Source organism: Equus caballus, chromosome 5 (genome assembly GCF_041296265.1).
Source record: "Equus caballus isolate H_3958 breed thoroughbred chromosome 5, TB-T2T, whole genome shotgun sequence".
NCBI lineage: Eukaryota > Metazoa > Chordata > Mammalia > Perissodactyla > Equidae > Equus > Equus caballus.
Genome location: NC_091688.1, coordinates 41,320,467 through 41,339,429, shown reverse-complemented (window position 1 = coordinate 41,339,429; position 18,963 = coordinate 41,320,467). Strand labels below are relative to the sequence as shown.

Below are 18,963 nucleotides of genomic sequence, written 5' to 3'. Positions count from 1 at the left end.
AGAAGTGACACATTTTTTTCTATTTAATATCACCATTCCGTGGTGATATAATTTCAGAAAGTGAAATAACTTGACATCTATTACTTTACTAATGAGTTTCCTTTCAGTCTTTTGAAATGAGACTAGCTATGACGCTCTAGAGCTTTGAGGATGTTGTTGGAAATCACTATAAATGATTGCCTAGAGGAGAAAAGGTTAGAAGAATAGAAAACTATATTTGTAACCAGGCAACAGGAAAGTTAGGGGGAAGCTGAGAACTGAGGTGAAAACACGGGGGAAAGAAATCTGGAAGTTTTCCTGCAACTTTGGGAACTTGGTTGAAGAGCACAATGGGCTGATGACAGGAGAGGGGACTTGGGGAAATAAAAACCTCAGATCCAAAGCTTTGGAAATGCTCAGGAGCAGACTTGGTTACACTCAAATTTACTTTTGCCATTTTCTAAGGGTTAACATTCCACATTCCTGGCCAATTTGTTATTCGTCTGCTCCTTGCTTTAATTTTGCTTTTTGTGTTTGACTGCCCTCTCAACTTTAACCTGTTTGTATTTCAGGTGTTTTCTAGGGTCATGCTCCTCAAACTGGATTCTGAGGGCTATGGGGAATCCCTCATTAACAATCCCTCCTATTAGGAGGCTGAGTACTCAAGTTTATGAAGCTTCTCCAATTGCAAATTATTATTGCAAAAGAAGTTTTTATTTTTATAAGTTTGACGTTTTAAAACAGATATGGAAGATTGCTATTATTTTGACTTTGGGACCAATATTTCTCAAAGTGAGATCTGCAGAGTAATCTTGGGGTGGCGCATGATTCCTAAAGTTCCAGAAATCTTACACTGACACAGAGCTTTCATTGCTCATGATTCAACCTGCCTTCTCCTTTTTCTAACTCCTCTCCCCACGTGCTTAGTTTTAGCACAGTCCTAGGATGATACCGTTAGAGCATAACCAGTGAGATCCAGCCTCAGGCACTATTTGGAGTCAGAGCCTGATGATGCTCAGGCTTGCGTAGGTGGTAACGGAGCAGTGGAACTTCCTTGCAGAACATCATGAAATAGACCAAGCGTTGATATAAAATTGTTTTGTACTTTTATTAGGTGCAGCAGATACCAAAAGGTTAAAAAACTTCAAGATAAAAAACAAGAAAAATTAACTAAAATTACTGTACTGTTTTGCAGCCATGAAGAGACTATTATGCAAGAGTAGGTGAACTCTTGTCCTTGTAGGAGTGGGATCGAGCTCTCACAGTCAGTTGTCTCAATGCTTCTGAGCAACTGTCTTCCAGCTGAACTCAAAGCCTAAACGTCCAAACCATGTCTGGAGCAAAATGCTGCTAGGTTTCTCAGTTGTTGGCAGGAGTGGATTTATCTTAGTAGGGTTACACTTTGGCTATTTCTGACACTTTCCTATTTGCGGATGAACATAAAGATTTTGGAGTTCTGGCTCCAACACTAGTTCCTGGGTGATCTCAGGCAAGTTACTGAACCTTCCTGAGCTTTGGTTTTCACTGCTACAAAATGAGAATAACAACTGCAGAGGGCTATTATGAGGATTAACTAACTAGCTATGTGATCTCGGGCAAGTTTCTTAACCTCTCTGTTGCTTCAGTTGCCTCACTTACAAAATTGGGTTTGGTCTCGACCTGAAGGGGCTGTTGTGAAGATTAATAAATAAATACATGTAAACTGCTTACGATGGAAATGGTCTAACACATGGTGGCCTAAAGTTACTATTGGCAAACTTGGAGGTTGCTAATGAATATTAAATAATGTATATATGTGCAAGAGATGGAGATACACATTATTATGTTGATCCGTTAGGCTGGGCCCAGACCAAAAAGATCCTAGTATTGAGGAAAAGGCTTTATCCAATAGTCAATGGCAGTGAGTGTGCCCATGTGGGGACCAGGATGCTGATGATGTGGTTTTAAAAAGATCTCTTTGGAAATAGGATGGAGAAGACTGGAAGATAAATGGAGGATAGGAAAGAAGAAAAAAATAGCAAGCTCACCACTCTGCAGTTAGGAAAAGTTTTTTCCATTTAATACTAGACTTTCAAGGATTGAGATGCAAGCTTTTTATGCAATTACATCCAATGTTAAAATTGGTAATACATAATTTACAAAGATTAACATCAAAACAATCATCTATTTAGATATGCTTTTGTAAAAAGGAAATATATTAGCAGCATTTATATTTTCCGCAATCACACAGCCTACAGACATGCAGACTAACTCTGTATCTATTTGCAGTGATGTAGTGCTTTGCCCCGCATTTCAAACACCAAAACCCACCTGGCAGCTAGGGGGTTCTTTTTGTTTTGTTATTATAAAATAACCGAAAAATAAAAAAAGGCATTAATTTCTACACCAGTAAGAAAAAACAAGTTTTTGCACTTACCTAACATTTGATTGTCTAAAAAACATTTCAGTTTTTAGTCTTTCAACAAAAGAAAGATAAAATGACAGAGCGTAGTGTCTTTTGCTTCTGTTCTCTCATTTTACAAAGTTTTTTTCTTTTTTTGTCTTTTTTAAAATTTTAGTGTTTAACACTATTAAAGGAAACATTGAGTTTTAATCTCTTTCTTGTCATTTTCCTGCTTTTGACTAAAAGGAGACCCCCAAAGTGCCCCTATTCCCACCTCCCTCCCACCCGGCTCCCTGCAATGAAAACCAAAAGAAATCACTCAAACGGGCTTGGACATGCGATTTTTCCAGCTCCACACGTGAGTATCTTATACCCAGGTCTCTTAGTAATGTACAGTGCTTCTCTACAGTAAGAAAATACTCCAAACTATTTTCTTAATTCTCTTTTTTCTTTAATAAAATATTTATTCTGCTTTTTCTCTGCTCAAGGGGATCTTTGGCATCCCCTGTCTCTTTTGTTTTGTTTTTTTTCCTCAAGATTGACACAGAAAGGAGAAAAAGAAAAAAAATTCAATGGAATGGAAGGTGGTCATTGTTTCTACCTAAACAAGTCAGAGCATCGTCATCATAAGGGGAAATGTACAATTAGGACAGCATTGGTCCAATATTAGAAAAAAGTAATGGAGACATGTTTACTATTGTATTGCTTACTAATCACGCAGCAGATATATATATATATATATATACATACATATATATATACACACACAACTTGGCACATTTAAAAACCATCTTTTCTCTTAAAGAACATCTAAAATGTATATGCATATGGATGTCTGAGAAGACAACAAAGCAAAGCTTTTTAAATTTTATTTTTAAAGAGACAGTATTGTCTGGTAACTTCTGGTCAAGAGGATGGGAAGGAAAGAGACACCCTGGATATTCCTCCTGGTGATGAAAACATCAGGAGGGTGGAGGAAAGATGGGACTAGGGGTAGGGAGAACACACTGTCTCTTTAAGAGATGGACATTGAAAACTGTACAATTAAGAAAACAAGAGTAGTGTTTTCAATTGATAATCTACACTCACAACAAATACTCTGATAGGTGAATACTGCTCAACAGTTTATGTAGTGACTTTTGTTGGGGGGGGGTTAGAGTTCATTTTTATGTAGGTTTTAGAATGATTTTATTTTGAAATGAATCTCCATTCGCACAGCACAGCAGATACACAAGAACCACAGCGCATACACAGCACATGTGCTGGCGGGGGCCTGGCCTTCTCATTAGAAAAAAATATGTTCGGCAGGTTATGAAGGTTAAAACAACAATAATTACAATAAGGACTATGCCCTTCTGACCCCATGGGGGCCTTCTCTATTCCATGATTCCATTTTGGGGGGGAGAAGTAGGGAGAGGGGCAACAGTTCCAAGTGCTTTGAGTTGTCAACTCACATTTTACTTCGACCTGGATGGGCAAGAAAGGAGAGAGAAACTTTCCTAGTCAGGGATCTGGAAAGAAGCCCCAGCTACTCTTTCTGTTTTAGGTTTCTGGGGTAGCTCTTAGAGCCTATAGAGAACAGATGGGGTACGGGTGGGGATCCTGGCCCTATCCCTTTGGATTTTGAGTTTTTACCTGGGTATAGGAAGCAGCTTCTTAGCAGTGCCTGTGGCATCAGAGGATGACACAGAAAAACCCAAGCTGGGGGGAGGGGCAAGTGCTGTAAAGTACCAAAAGGTTCTGGTCATCCCCAATGTGCTCTGCCCTCCTCCCTACATTATTAACCCTCAGGGTAAAGCAATGGAGAGGAAAACAAGTTAAACTGAACTGTTTAGACAGATCCCGTTCCTCTTCCTCTCCACTAGCTCCAAGGTTTATTAAGTACCTAATGTCAACGACATGGCCCCATTCCCCTTGCTGGACGGACCCTTCCCACCCCTGTCTACACTCAGAGAACAGGAGGCAGGACTGTTAGCTCCACTGGATCCCAGATGCTTGAGGTTCTCATTCTTTGAGGTTCACTTCCGAAAGCTATTTTCTGGGATGAACAAAGTACGCCTTCGCAGTTTCCTGCCTGATCCTTCCTCTAGCAAGTAGGTCACATCGATGGCTGAAAAGAGAAACAAGGAGACTCCTCAAATACCACCCTCCCACCCCTTATTCCAGATCGGAGCTCTAAGGAGATCACAGGAGTTCAGTGATTCCTTTTCTGACCTATAAGCAACTTAGGCCTTCATCTGGCCCTCGATGAAAAAAGTTGTTCTCTAGGGAGGAGATCCTCTCACCTCCCACAGTTTCATTCCCAAGATACAACTAAACGAAGGCCCATGAAAGAACTACACCATTTTCCTAGAATACTTTCTGTTCTGGGCAAGTAAGTAGAAGTTGTTTTTTCATTCTCTCTCCACTAATTTCCCATTTATCTTAAATCCTAGATATGAGCCTGATTCTTCTTACCATTTTTTCCAGGGATTTTTTCAAGGAGATTGAGCAAGATCTGGTTGAGTCGTTCCCGTTGGTTATGCCGTCTTTCTTCAGGGGTACAGGCTGGTTGGGGATCTTGACTGCTTTCCTCTGTTTTTTTTTCACCCTCACTGACTTCAGCAGTGGCCCTCTCCTGTTCTGGCTCTTCCAGGTTGGGCATCTCATTGGCTGCTTGCTCCTGACTGGCCAGTACCTCTTCAATCAAGGGCAGAGCATCATCCTCCTGGCCCAGGTCTTTTAGGGGTGGCTTTGAGCGCTCGGACTTCCAGGATGATCTGCCAGAAGGATATGTGAATTCAGAGCAAAGCTGAGCAGGGCACTTGGGGAAGAAAGGGGAATGAAGGGAAGAGACCTCAGATGGCTTGTGATCCTGGAGTCTAGCTGTTAGAGCTTGGCTCAAGAGGTAAGAACCTTGGCTCTGGTCTTCATTTTATCATTATTTGAACAAATCACTTCCTTTCCCTGAAATTTAATTTCTATTTGTAAAATTCAATTTTTCTTCTTTCAGGAATCCAAGTAATCGATAAAATATACCAGAGCTGGTAAAATTGCTTAGTTAGTTCTCACTGATTGCTTCATGAGTACAGAGAAATATGGCACAACTATAATAAGTACTTAAATGGAGTTTTTACTTTGCTGGAATCTCTTTTCACATCTATTATCTAATATTTTTTCCCTTATGGTAAGCTATAGATGTAGGTAAAGCAGTTGATATGCCACCATTCAAAAGAAAAGGAAATTCAAGTCAAGTCTTCAGTGCTCATTGTCCAAAAACATTCCTCATGTACAAAACAAGCAAAAATAAAAACTATAAACCCAAATTGTTCAGCTAAAACTGTGTACTTCTAGCTACTTCTGTTCCTTGAAAACAGAGGTCCCAAGAGCTGATATACTTTAGAGTAATGGGGAAAGTTTGCAGAAATCTAAAAAAGAGACCTTTATGAATCTGTCTAGAGTTCAGTTCCAAATCCTCTCTTCTTTACCTCAAATCTTTGCAAATTTCCCTCCCTGCCCCAATTAAGGCTCCATAATGAGACCACAGCTATTAAAGTCTAGTTCTTCCATATTACGGTTGGCACTACAATGGGTTACTCTGTCAGAGAATCCCCAATCCTAGGAGTGGGGCTCTTGCTCCATTCAAGTTCTTGGTCAATCCTTTAGGCTCCTCACATTCCCCATGGGACTCACCGCCCTCCGTTCCTCTTGTAGTTGTCTGGGACATAATGAGGCTGCAGAGAAGAAAAGAAATGGTAAGTGTATTGCAGAAGCTGGCAAAGCTGGATCAGATGATCTGGGGCCAACTCAGGATAAGGGAAGTGGGGAGGTAAGGAGGTAAAGGAAGGAAAAATAGGGCTAAAGCCCTTACAGGCTGGGTGACTGTGTTTGAAGGTCAGAAGTTCAGTGCTTTTATTAATCTGTAGACCACAGTGGTTTTTAGCATTCTGTAAGCTTAGAATGACAGTAGAAGGGATAGGCTCATAATTCTCTTTGACTCATGTCAACTTTTAAGTAGTTAAGGTTGGGGTTTCAAAGCTAATCAGTGAGCTACTGACTGCAAGCAAGACCAAGGAAGTCTAGATGAGAGGCAGGGCTTGGTGGCAGGCAGAGAGAACACAAAATAAATACTGTTAAGAGAAATCCAAAAATAACAGTAAGAAAAGTAGGGACATAAAGGTTTGGCTTTCTTGTTAGACCATTTCTAAGCTTTCCAGGATGAGAACTATGAATTTTGATAGGCCCATTAAATAAAGACTCAAGGATGAGGAGCTTAGTCTAGGGTTTCATTATAGCAAATAGATGGATGGATGACCAAAACCTTTATGGAATGACGAATGGCACAAAATAATTGGAGGAGTATCTTCACAACAATTTCAAAGAAAAAATACAGGCTGAAAATGAAAATGTTAACTGATTATTTTCCAGGTAGTGGGATAATACACAATTTTTTCTTCTTAATGCATCTGTACTTTTCAAATTCTATATAATGATGATGTCTTACATTTCAAATCCAGGGATAAAAAGAAACAGCACTGAATTATTTTCACCAAAGGTTTCTTCAGGGTTCTTCCTATTCTTTCTACTTGCTTCTTAAAATTATGGGTGTGAAAAACAAAACAAAAACCTACAATATGGGGCTCAAGGACAAAGACTGTAAAGAAGGGGAGAGAGAAAAAAGAGGAAAACCTGATTAAAAAAGTGTAACCGAAATCAACAATTTCCTGAGACACAGCCCATGCCAGGAAATGCAGAATAAATGTATTCATGCTGTTCAAACATCCCAAATAGAGATGGAGATTTCCATAGTTTGGTATGGAAACAGGATGAAGAAGCAGAGAGCCACTTGAAAATTCTTATTCTATGAATTCCATCCATGAACTAGACTGTCCTGACACAGACAGTTAAGAGAGGAAGGAGACTTACTGAGAAATCTCTTTTGGGAGTGAGCTTCTTGGGGAAGTGATCAAAGGCATAGGGTTTGGTGCAGACAGGATAGCGGTTCCGGTGGATCTTGTAAAACAGGTGTGCTGACTTGTCAAGCCGATAATCACAGATGTACACATCTTGCTCCTTCACTCCTTTGGGTCTCCCTACGAGTCCAAACACTGTTAAAGAGTCCTCTGATTTTCCCTTCTCTCACCCTGAGCTGCCCAGAGACCACCACACACCATTGGGAGAGCAGCTAGACCTTTAAGAGGGAAACATTGTAGATTTTTTTTTTTGAGGAAGATTAGCTCTGAGCTAATATCTGCTGCCAATCCTCCTCTTTTTGCTGAGGAAGACTGGCCCTGAGCTAACATCCGTGCCCATCTTCCTCTACTTTATATGGGACGCCTACTACAGCATGGCTTGCCAAGCAGTGTGCATGTCCGCACCCGAGATTGAAACTGTTGAACCCTGGGCCACCGAAGTGGAACATGCAAACTTAACTGCTGTGCCACCGGGCCGGCACATTGTAGCTATTTTGAGAAGGAGAACAACTAAACATTTGGTGATTGCATAAAAAAGGAGTTCCGAGACACTAGTATCAGAAAAGGAGAAAGGGAATCTAAGAGTTGAAGGGCATATTATAGGATGGAAGGAAACCAGATATGCAAATTATTTGAGTGCTGCAGGGATTTTTGAGGGAACATTTTGAAGGGAAAACAGCAGATTATGGGGAAGTTATGAGAAAAGCATGGCAGTATAAATGAGGGAAGCACATTTGGAAATGGATACTTTATAACTGTGAGATGGAGGAGTCATCAGTATCAAGGGGCTCCAAGCAGTTTTTGAATGAAATATATATTCTTCTGGACTATTTTGCTATGATACTAAGGGAAAGAGCTAGACAACTGAACTCTGCTTATCATGACAACTAACATACATTGAGCTTGTACTGTGAGCCATAAACTGGGCTAAGTGCTTTTGTAGATTATTTCATTTAATCTTTAAAAAACTCTCCAAAATAGATACTAATCCCTATTTTCAGTAGGTTAAGTAACTTGCCCAAGGGCACACAGGTAAAAGTGGTGGAGCTAAAAATTTGAAATTAGATTGCCTGACTCCACAGCCTACATCGTTAACTATGAAGCTTACAAAACTATTGTGCTTTTTTTGTTTGTTTAATGTATAGTATTGATGATCGCCTTAATGATTCTGGAACGGTGGGTGAAGGAACATATCTTCCCACAAATGCTAACAGAGTGCTAAGTACAAAGTATTAAAAATGTTGGTTAATTAAAAAAAGAGAATGAACACTTATTGAGTACCAAACACTAGGTAAAAGAAAGAAAAAAGACAGTATAGCTCTCTAAAGCTTCACAGCTGGCCTTGGATAATCTTTTTCTTTTTTGAGGAAGATTAGACCTGAGATAACATCTGCTGCCAACCCTCCTCTTTTTGCTGAGGAAGGCTGGCCCTGAGCTAACATCCGTGCCCATCTTCCTCTACTTTATATGTGGGACGTCTGCCACAGCATGGCTTGTCAAGTGGTGCCATGTCTGCACCTGGGATCCGAACCAGTGAATCCTGGGGCGCCGAAACGGACTGTAAGCACTCAATCGCTGCACCACTGGGCTGACCCCCCCCTGCATAATCTTTTATCAGATGGAGACAACAAGAATGGAATGGGCAATTGTAGACCAATGAATGGGGGATAGGAGGTCATTTCTTAACTAGCCCAGATCACTTGCCTTTACAATACGTATAAAGGTCCAATACACAACAGGTCCCCACCACAGCCTCCAAGGGAATGATCTCATAGAGTGGCACCCGAAATAGTTCATTGTGATAGAACCGGCGGGATGGAGAGTGGTGGGTTTCATGGGGACGGAAATAATGGTGACCAAAGGCAAACCGTTCCTCTCTAAAAAGAGAAAAAAAGAGAAGGGAGAGGTTTAGTTGATTTGCAAGATCCTAGTGAATATTCACTTTTTGCTGGTAGGGCACAGCTGGAAGAAAAGAGACAGGACCTCAACACATACTTTTCATTCTTCCAAAGCTTCTCAATGCGGAAGATGTCAAGTTTATCTCGGTTAATGTGAGATAACAGTCGATAGGACTGACGGACTGGGTGGCCATCAGGGGTGCGCCGACTGTCCCTCATCAGATACACACAGTCACCTAGGAAGGCAGAGAACACAGAAGAAAGTTAAAATGATTCCTATGTGAATTCTGTTAGGCATCCACTGGACTGACCCAAGGTCTACCTACATAGAAAGGACTTAAAATCTGAAACAATAAATACAGAGAGCTACAACCAACAGTCTAAATGTGATGGTAATTCTAGATTATGAGAATGACATGAGAGACGTCTTCCATCTCTTAGACTTCCTATATGTCTTTCCCAGTCTTAAAATTAGCTTTATAATACTCTGGTCTGTCCAAATTAGTTTTATTTGGTGGAGGGGAAATGTATGCAAGTCTAAAGATTAAAGGATATAAAAACCTATATTCTATTGCTATTTAAGGTCATATGGAGAGAATGACTATTATGCAGATAGCAGATACCTCCTACTATTCAGAAAGGTCAGCTTTGAGACGCAGGGTCAGCTCCTGTGTACGCACCTTGACGAAGCAGCAAGTCATCTCGGAGCAAACAGATGAAGTAGACACAGCCAGGTTGGGCATAGTGGGGCCGAGGGATCATGGGTACCTCCTGATAAGAGCAGAAAGCCAATGGATAAGGCCTAGGACTACTACATCCAACCTACTGATCTCTATTCAAGAGGAAAAGAACTAAAACCTAAATTTCCCCACCAATTAAGACTCATTGTTTAGTGATTTCAATACACCACCGATATAAAAAAAAGATGAAAGTAACCAGTTGTTAAACTTGGAAAATTGAAGGTAGGGGACAAAGGTGAGGGGCTAAATATCCCAAACTATATTCTATGAAGCACTAATTGTGTGGTCAGTCTGTGCCATCTAGGGGCATCTGAAAATACGTGAAGGGGGACTTTGATTGTTACAGTGATTGGGGGAGGGTACTAGCATTTAGTGTCCAAGAGCCAGGAAGGTCAAACTTTCTGCCAGGCATCCCTCACAACAAAGAACTGTCCACTCAAAATGACAATAGCACCATTGTTAAGAAATATTGCCTAAATACCTCCTTTTATAGAGGTGACTTGCCCCAAATCACACATATAAATACAGGAGAACCAAGACAAAAACCCATTTAATAACCTGGGCAAGTTACCTAACCCACTGTCTCTCCTGGAAAGTGGGCCTAAGATTAACTTTTGTTGACTCTGAGTCTAGTGCTCCTTGCACTTAAACGTTGCTTAACATATATGATACTTAAAGTACTCAAGTTCCGGACTTTACAAGCTACTTCTTTTATGGATAGTTGATAGTGTTTATAAAAAACATAGTTTATATAGATCCACTCCTTCCATAGATTTCTGAGTATTTTATTTTCCCTTTGATCACACTTCTGAGAAAAGGAAGGGCAGAATTTATGACTCTCAATGTAAAGTATAAGAAACTGAGGCCCAGAGAAATTGAGTAACTTATCAAAGGAAATTCAGTGCATCAGGAGCAGAGCAGGACATGTGCTACGTTTTCTACTTTTAGATCAGAATATTGTCAGAGGGCTGCTTACTCTGTCCACAGGCCTTGGATCACACTGCTCACAAAGGTAGTGCTCCACATCTGAATTCACTCCCATACAGTCACAGTGTTGCCACACCTGTAGAAAAAAAAGTGTGTGTGTGTGTGTGGCGGGGGGGGGCACTGCTTAGATTTACTGAGACAAGCCCTGAGGGCTAAGAATAAAAACAATTAGCAATAGGACAGGGTAAAGGAAACAGGAACTAACGGATAAATGGGTGAGTGAGAAATTAGAGCTACATGGTAAAACAGGGGGAAAAAAGAATAAGGACTTGTTTAAACACAAGTATATAGACTGGTTCATAATACATAGATCTGGGCAAATAAAATGGGGAGATAGATAGAGAATAGGAAGATAAATGTATATAGTAGCTATTACTTGCTAAGTGACATACATCAATGATAGAACTATTGTGAAAGGCTTTACAGTTACAAAATGTTTTTATTTCCCTTATCTAATTATATCCTCCCAGCAATCCTATGTGTTACTCATATCTCTACTTTCTATATAAAGTAACAAGTTCAGATGTATCAAATGGGGATATTAGGGCTTAAATGCAGGTCTTGACTCCTTCATTAGGAGCTCTGAACATTGCATTTCATCTGTATTAATGCTACATAGATTATAGTACCTCTAATGTTTTTCACGATAAAGCACTATCCTAAACATTATCATTCTTCTTGATCCAGATTACTTAAGAGGTATGCAGTGGAAAGTGGGCAAAAAGAATGGGAGATAGAAAAAGAAAGGAAAGAGAAAATGAAACAGATATAAAAAACAAGAAAGACAGTATGGTGAACAGTGAAGGATAAGAGAAACCAAGGCAACGTTAAAACTCATAAAAAGCCATTAAGCGAAGCCAAAAGAGACATGGGCTGCTTCATGAATATGGTCACCATGTTCATCAGGACTAGGCATCGGCTTCATCTCCTGACCCTCACCATGCACTTGTCACACTGGATCATGAGGCCTTCATCCTTGTAGAGGCCACAGATACAGCGGATGACATCATCGTCCTTCTCATGCCCATTCTCCTTCTCAGAGACTGAGGTCTCACTGCTGTCTGCCTCACTTGCTGTCTCTCCCACAATCTCATCAATTTGGGCTGATGCCTCGTGCCGGGCATTGTAATAGGCCTTTCGTAGGCGGCAAACATCTCTCCCAATTGGGGATTTACGCCCGTAGTACTTCTGAAGAAAGCAGAAGAAAGAAATCATTTGGTTTTCTCAGTATGGCTTAAAAATATACCTGAAGAGATAGCAGGATTTTCTTTATCTTCCCATTATGGTTAACAGATTCTCAATACCATCAAATACAGTGCCAAAACAACTGAAAATGAACTAAAATGAATTAAAATTAGAATCTGCATGGTAATTTTTCCATTTGCTCTATTTGTTCTGTTATTCAATCCCTGTCACAGGATATATTGTCCACTAGATCAAATGCAAAGTGACCATGGAATAAGAATTAATATTACAAGCACAATGTTGTGGAGAAGCTCTCCATTTACCTTTGTCTTGCAGGTATTAGGGACAGAGCTAAAAGTTTTAAATATATATGGAAGCTGGATTTCAGTACAAAGAATGTTATAATTCAAGTTTGCTCTAATTCTTCTCCCACTTGTCTGTGTTTCTCTCATTTCTTCTGTCTTCAACCTAAATTCTTCCTTCATCTGGTAGCCTCTTTTGTCCTTCAAACGCCTCTCCAAGGTATTTCAAAATCACCGAATAATCACCTCTCTTCTAGGCACCATATAACATTCCATCCTCTCCTTTAAATCAGTTCAAGGCCACCTTCTCTCCAATGAGCTTTACCTATACTACAACCCATTAGTGTAATACCTCTGAATTACATCCTTAAGGTATATTTCTAACTATTTACCTACATGTATTTCATATGGACTTATTGTCTAGAGGAAAGAAACTACAGATATGACTTAAATGTAGTAAAATGTCTGTATTATGTAAATCTAAATGTTCAATATTAAATTAGGTTTTTACAAAAATTGCTTCTTTGGGAATATGATTTAACCTTCCATTCCAGTCACATCAATGTCTTCATTATACAAGATGGTACAATATTTAGTATACTGTAACCCTTACCCTAAGGGTACTCAATAAAAATTGTTGCCTTTCTTAGCCAGAAATACGAAGGTTGATAGGAGAAGAGGACAAAAATCTTAAACTTCTAGAATAGTTCTCTTCAGAACAAACTTCTTAAATTTGTGTTTGAAGTCAGTGAAAAATACCTCAGCATTCCGAAAGACCTTGAGCATGTCAGCATCGAAAGCCTCCACTGTCTTATAGTAACCAGTGAGGATCTGCTTCTCTATGGTGACAAGATCTAGGGGATCAGAGATCTTCTCATAATAATCAGCATTCCTGCAACATAAAGCCAGGGTGTCAGTCTGGTACATTTAGTACTTTTCTAAAGCTCAGATGATTCCCACCTATGTGAACTTACTTTTTCTTTGGGGGGAGGTTCAAAAGTGGTGCTGCCAGTGCTTGTTGGGAAGAATCTGCGAAAAAACGAAAGGTTTACTAAAAGGGCAATAAGATGCAACAGAGGCAAATATTAACTCCTAACTGAAAAAGCAGAACCCTCAAAATTAAAAGTTAGAAAAAAAAAATCTAAGTTTTTTTTTGAGGCCTGTGAAAAATGCAAGGACTTTTCAGAAATGTGGGTAGTTAAAGGCAGGGATCAGAAGATACTTTCAGATTACCTACACTATGAAAGATATATATGTTTGAAATGGAACACAATGTTAGTTGAATATGAGAACTTTCTACAAGGAATCAGAGAGAGGAACTTATTGAGGTGGCTAGGCTGCTTAGGGCAAATTCCTGCTCAACAAATATTACTACAGCAAAGATCATCTCATCCAAAAAATGTTTTCTAGTTCTCATTAATGGCCCATAGTTAATATTACTCTTGGTTTGGATTCAATTACATTCCAGATAATAATGATTTAATGTTGTAAATATTTTCTGGAATCTATTTTCTTGTAACAGTTACTTTGTGCCATGAAAGTAGAATTCATGCTGTGGGGATACTTCTTACTTGCTACTTTACTTACTTTCTAGTAACTTACTACAGAGAGAGAAGAAAGTCTGTTGTTTCATGCCCAGAATGTAGTGACATGCAGATACATCTACTGCAATTTCAAATTAGATCAGATGGGGATGGTTGAGAATGCAGAGTGTGATCTTTTGGGAATGTAAAGGCAATAGGTGCCACAAAACTTTACTACTTAGGACAGGCTGGTCTCCCCTTCCTTCTCTATCTCCTTAGGTTAACAAAATGGCAAAAAGCCACTAAAGTACAAAGATAAATAGCAAACAGAGAAAGAAACCCAAATTTCTCAGAATTTAGGGAAAGGAAGGGGGACAAGCCAAAGTTGATGGCAAAAAGCTGAAATTATATGTTAAAATCTCTCATTTTAAATATCTCCAAATTTCCTGGTCAGAAAAAGTCATGTACATTACCGAACTACCTACCCCAAATTAAAAACTCTCTCCTTCCCCATCCTTACCCCCAACACACATCCAAAACACGTATCTTGGAAGAGGAAAGGAGTGGGGTAAAGGCGTTTGCACAAAAACACTTTTAAAGTAATTTTCTTGCAGCTTTATGTCTTTTTCCTTAATGCAGAGGTTAGGGCCTGTGAACCCTTCAAAATATATGCAAAATTTTGTATACACATTTTTCTGGGGAAAGAGTCCACAGCTTTGATTAGACTCTCAAAGATATCTGTCAATCAAAAAAGAACTACGGAAGTCATATGTTCATAATACTTTTTTCTTTCTTTCCTTTTTTTGCTGAGGAAGATTAGCCCTGAGCTAACATCTGTGCCAATCTTGCTTCATTTTATATGTGGGTTGCCTGTCACAGCACGGCTGATGAGCAGGTGTAGGTTCATACCTGGGTTCCAAACCCGCGAACCCGGGCCACCAAAGTGGAGTGTGCCGAACTCAACTACTATGCCATGGGGCCAGCCCCCAATAATACTTTTTTCTTAAATTGCTAATTCACTGCCTCATTCAGGAAAATTATATCTAAGACAGAGACCTGCTTCTTTCTATCCTATAGCAAAAAAATGTGATTTCTAAATACAGTACTTAACTATAGTAAAATTCTAATAAATACAAAAAAACTGACATAATATCAAGAGATTTAAAAACAATAATCCCCCAAGACTACAATCAGTCCTATAATTCTTTACTCTGACAAAAGGAAGAACTAAGTAAACCTCCCAAATTCCTAATCTTAAACTGTCACTTGGTCTTGGATGTCTCAGGTGAGGCAAAGTGATATAATTTTTCTAAAAGGCTAAGGAGAATGAATTTGGGGTGGATATGGTTACCTTTATAAGAGATGATACCATCACAGATCTCTTTGAAGATCTGGGCTAGGCGGGCTGCCCGAGCCACTTCAATGTTTTCCTCTGCAGCTGCCAACCGTCTTGTTCGTACAGACCGAGCCGTCTGCAGGGCAGAGAACTGGGTCATGAAGACGTCTGGAAGGATAAAGTGAAAATTAGTTTCAGAAAAAGAAGAGTTCTATGTGGCTTTCTCTTCCCCAGTGGATTCCTGCCATTTGCTCTATTTTCTTTGAAATGATTTAAGTGGATTAGTGGTCATGGAGTTCTTTCTCTCCTCCTTAAAGAAAAATCAGGAAACACTAGAGTTTACCAGAGAGACAAATGCTGGAAGTTAGAGTTTCCTTATCTTAGTGGCAAAGTACTATACATTATAGTAGTTGCAAATTTGGGCTTCAAAACGAGTCTGTCTGCATTTGAATTTTGCCTGCACTAATGAGATGTATGATCTTGGGCAAGTTACTTAAACTCTCTGTGTCTCAGCTTCTCAATTGTAAAATAGGATTAGTAGTAGTAGTTCCCCCATGAGGTAATTGTGCAGATTAAATAAGATAATGCTTAATGTATTTATCCAATGCTCAGTGTTTGACCACAATAAAGACTCAAGAAATAATAATTATTATTACCAGAAGATTTGACCTCAAAGAGATGTAAGTTCAGAGAATTTATGCCAATCAAATCACTGAGAGGATATAAGATTCTGGACAAACTTTGAAATCGATCTAGTTCTCACTCAGCATATTCCCTCATACACAACGCAGAATGATCCTATTTTTTGAGGAAAAGAATAAAAGAGAGTGTGAACTTTTGAACACATTATTTTCAGTTAGAAAAGATGCTTGGACATGCTGGTTTCTCTGCTTCAGTCTGTTCTGGATAAAAGATCTGAACTCAGGAGTGCTGTTACATTATTTACTTATGAAGGTTAGAAAAAGGAAATCTGAAGGGGTGTGTGTATAACACTGATGTGAATGTGGGCAAAAGAAGTCTTCAAATGAACACTGGTGTCATTTTCCCCTGCATTTGGCATAACTATTTACCCCGTCTGCAAGTTTCTTTCCAGGTAGGAAGGAACACAGAGGATCCACTACCTAGCTCACGTCTAGTGATTTTCGCTGTAGGTAATGTTTGGGAGGCTGATGGAAGGGGTTTCTTCTGACTCCCTAGAGGAGAGGCAAAGAAGCTGAAGAGCTGGGATGGATAGGTTATCGCTGATTGATGCTTGTATGTCTGGATCTTAACTTTTTTGGTTCAGACTAGAAGGAATCTTTGAATAGACTGAAAGTAACTAAAATAATCACTTTGGAGACAATCTTATGGAATTAATAGGATCGTTTCTCAGGCCTTACCAGACTTGATGTTCCCATCATCTCGGCAGATGCCATTCCAGCGGGTATATAATGATGCTGAGTGAATATTATCACTGGTGTGCTTTACTTCTTCCTGTTTCTGCCGAATCTTCTCCCAGTTTCGGACCAGGAACACATGATGCTTTAATACAAAGTTCCTGAAAGGAAGGAAGAAGGAGTTCCTTTATTTATTAATTCAATAAGCATTTATTACATGTCTACTTTATGTCAGCCATTGTTAAGATGACATAAATGAATACTTATCAGTGAATTCAGCCATTGTAAAGAGAATTATATATGGGGAAACATTCAGTTTTGCATCCTGATTTTTTTTCACATAACAAAGAACACGTCCTTATATTATTTACAAATATCTGGCAAACAGCATCTAAAATCTGCAAAAATTTTGGTAATTGAAGCAGCCTGAATTGAAGGCAGAGCTTTATGGAGTATTTGTACAAATTGTAAAGGAAGTTGCCAAGATGAAGTATGGGCTTAGGATCAGCTATAACAAGAAGAACTGGACTGGCAGATGAAGGCAAAGATATTTAAGATGGATATACACTGGGCACACTACATTAGGTGCAGTGTCTCCACATGGATCTCTAAACTTAAATGAGTTATGTGCATCTAGAGTGACCCTACACGATTCTGATGATTCCATAATCTGATTTTCACCCTAGTACATATACAAACAGATGTGATCTTGAGTAAGTCTCAAACCATGGGCATCAGGAATTGGAGATTCATTTTATAATTCCCGACTTTGGCTGCACACTGAAATCACCTGGGGAACTTTATAAACTATTGATGCCTGAGTTCCACCTCTGAAAATCCTGGTTTAAGGGGTCTGAGCTGTGGCCTGGGCATCACGAACTTTTAAAAGCTCCCTAGGCTAATACACAGCCAACTAGAAAACCACTGGACTAGATCATCTCTGTTTTACCAATGTTTAAAATTTCTATGACTTAAAGTGAAACAGGATGAAAGGGGCTAAAATTACAGTAAAGTTATAAATGAGGATGAAGATTTCTTTTTTTTTTTTGAAGATTGGCACCTGAACTAACATCTGTTGCCAATATTCTTTTATTTATTTTTTTCATTCTTCTCCCCAAAGCCCCCCAGTACATAGTTGTACATTCTGGTTGTAGGTCCTTCTGATTCTGCTATATGGGACGGTGCCTCAGCATGGCTTGATGAGTGGTACTGGGTCCACAACAAGGATCCAAACCAGTGAAACTCTGGGCCACTGAAGCAGAGTGTGAGAACTTAACCATTTGGCCACAGGGCCAGCCCTGAGGATGAAGATTTCTAAAATACTAGAATGTATAGTCAGGGAAGATGTAGAATATGTCCCAAGACGATTTGAAAAATAGGACATAGATATTTACTTTGCTTGCTTCTGATGGACAAATCTTACCTGAGTATAGGGAAGACCAAAAATGACCACTAAAGATCCTTTTTATTGCTGTTAATACATCAACAAAGCAGGGATTCTTAACCTTTTAGTGCCATGGATTCTGTTGGCAGTCTGGTGAAGCCCATGTAACTCTTCTCTGAACAATGTCTTAAAAGTATTTTAAAATTCTTAAATTAATTAAAAATTTTAAGTAATTTTTAATATATAAGATTAAAAGGAAACTAAATATACTGAAATACACTTTCCTAAATATTAAAAAATACCCTGAAATTGTGATGTAGAAATAAACACAATTTTCAACACATGACAAGATCTAGAGATGGGTTTAATAGCCATAATAATTTTGAGGTAGAGATGAGTGTAAATGATATTTATAACACTGAAATATAATATAAAAATGTGAGTATTGGGGACAAAGTCATGGAAACTGTAAATACTACACATATGCTCACGAACATTTTTTTTTGCCTATAGTCACATTTGAAGGAAATGCTAAATTTCAGTTATAAATTAGGGAAAATAAACACATAATTTTTTCTCCCATCCAAGTTCACAGATCCCCTGAGTCCCTGGTTGAAGACCTCCTGCACAAAATAAGTGGCTCAACTCCACAGATGTTTAATAATTTTTAAACTGACAAGCAAAGCACATAATTTAAAGAGCTCAGGTAATAAAACCCCCTTTTTACCTCTCTCGATTGGACATCGGCTTCATTTGCAACTGGGGTGTCAATCTTGTTGGAGTGTTGATGTTTTCACTGGGTTCCTCAGAGAGATGGCCTCTCTGAAAAACAGACAGATCAGATTGCAGGAAAAAAAAGACCAATCAGAAATCACCCTGAAGAATATTAAAACCACTCTAAAGATGTCACCCTTATTT

At 39.1% G+C, this 18,963-nt stretch overlaps 1 protein-coding gene across 9 annotated transcripts in view; it reads right to left on the bottom strand.

Annotated features, from left to right (window-relative positions):
- Nucleotides 1-2,011: 2,011 nt before the first annotated feature.
- ASH1L (ASH1 like histone lysine methyltransferase) overlaps nucleotides 2,012-18,963 on the bottom strand; it is a 209,511-nt gene continuing 192,559 nt past the window's right edge. For 8 of the 9 annotated variants that reach the window (XM_070268055.1, XM_070268056.1, XM_070268061.1 and 5 more), the window contains 14 exons: nucleotides 18,773-18,867; nucleotides 16,665-16,822; nucleotides 15,301-15,453; nucleotides 13,401-13,455; nucleotides 13,186-13,318; nucleotides 11,879-12,127; nucleotides 10,929-11,015; nucleotides 9,893-9,983; nucleotides 9,310-9,448; nucleotides 9,015-9,191; nucleotides 7,268-7,430; nucleotides 6,035-6,075; nucleotides 4,820-5,121; nucleotides 2,012-4,472 (listed from right to left, as the gene is read on the bottom strand). In XM_070268055.1, coding sequence (XP_070124156.1) covers nucleotides 4,381-4,472; nucleotides 4,820-5,121; nucleotides 6,035-6,075; nucleotides 7,268-7,430; nucleotides 9,015-9,191; nucleotides 9,310-9,448; nucleotides 9,893-9,983; nucleotides 10,929-11,015; nucleotides 11,879-12,127; nucleotides 13,186-13,318; nucleotides 13,401-13,455; nucleotides 15,301-15,453; nucleotides 16,665-16,822; nucleotides 18,773-18,867 — 1,935 coding nt within the window. In that variant the 3' untranslated portion in view covers nucleotides 2,012-4,380. Of the gene's footprint in view, nucleotides 4,473-4,819; nucleotides 5,122-6,034; nucleotides 6,076-7,267; nucleotides 7,435-9,014; nucleotides 9,192-9,309; nucleotides 9,449-9,892; nucleotides 9,984-10,928; nucleotides 11,016-11,878; nucleotides 12,128-13,185; nucleotides 13,319-13,400; nucleotides 13,456-15,300; nucleotides 15,454-16,664; nucleotides 16,823-18,772; nucleotides 18,868-18,963 lie in introns of all 9 variants that reach the window. The other variant, XM_070268057.1, reaches the window with a different exon arrangement.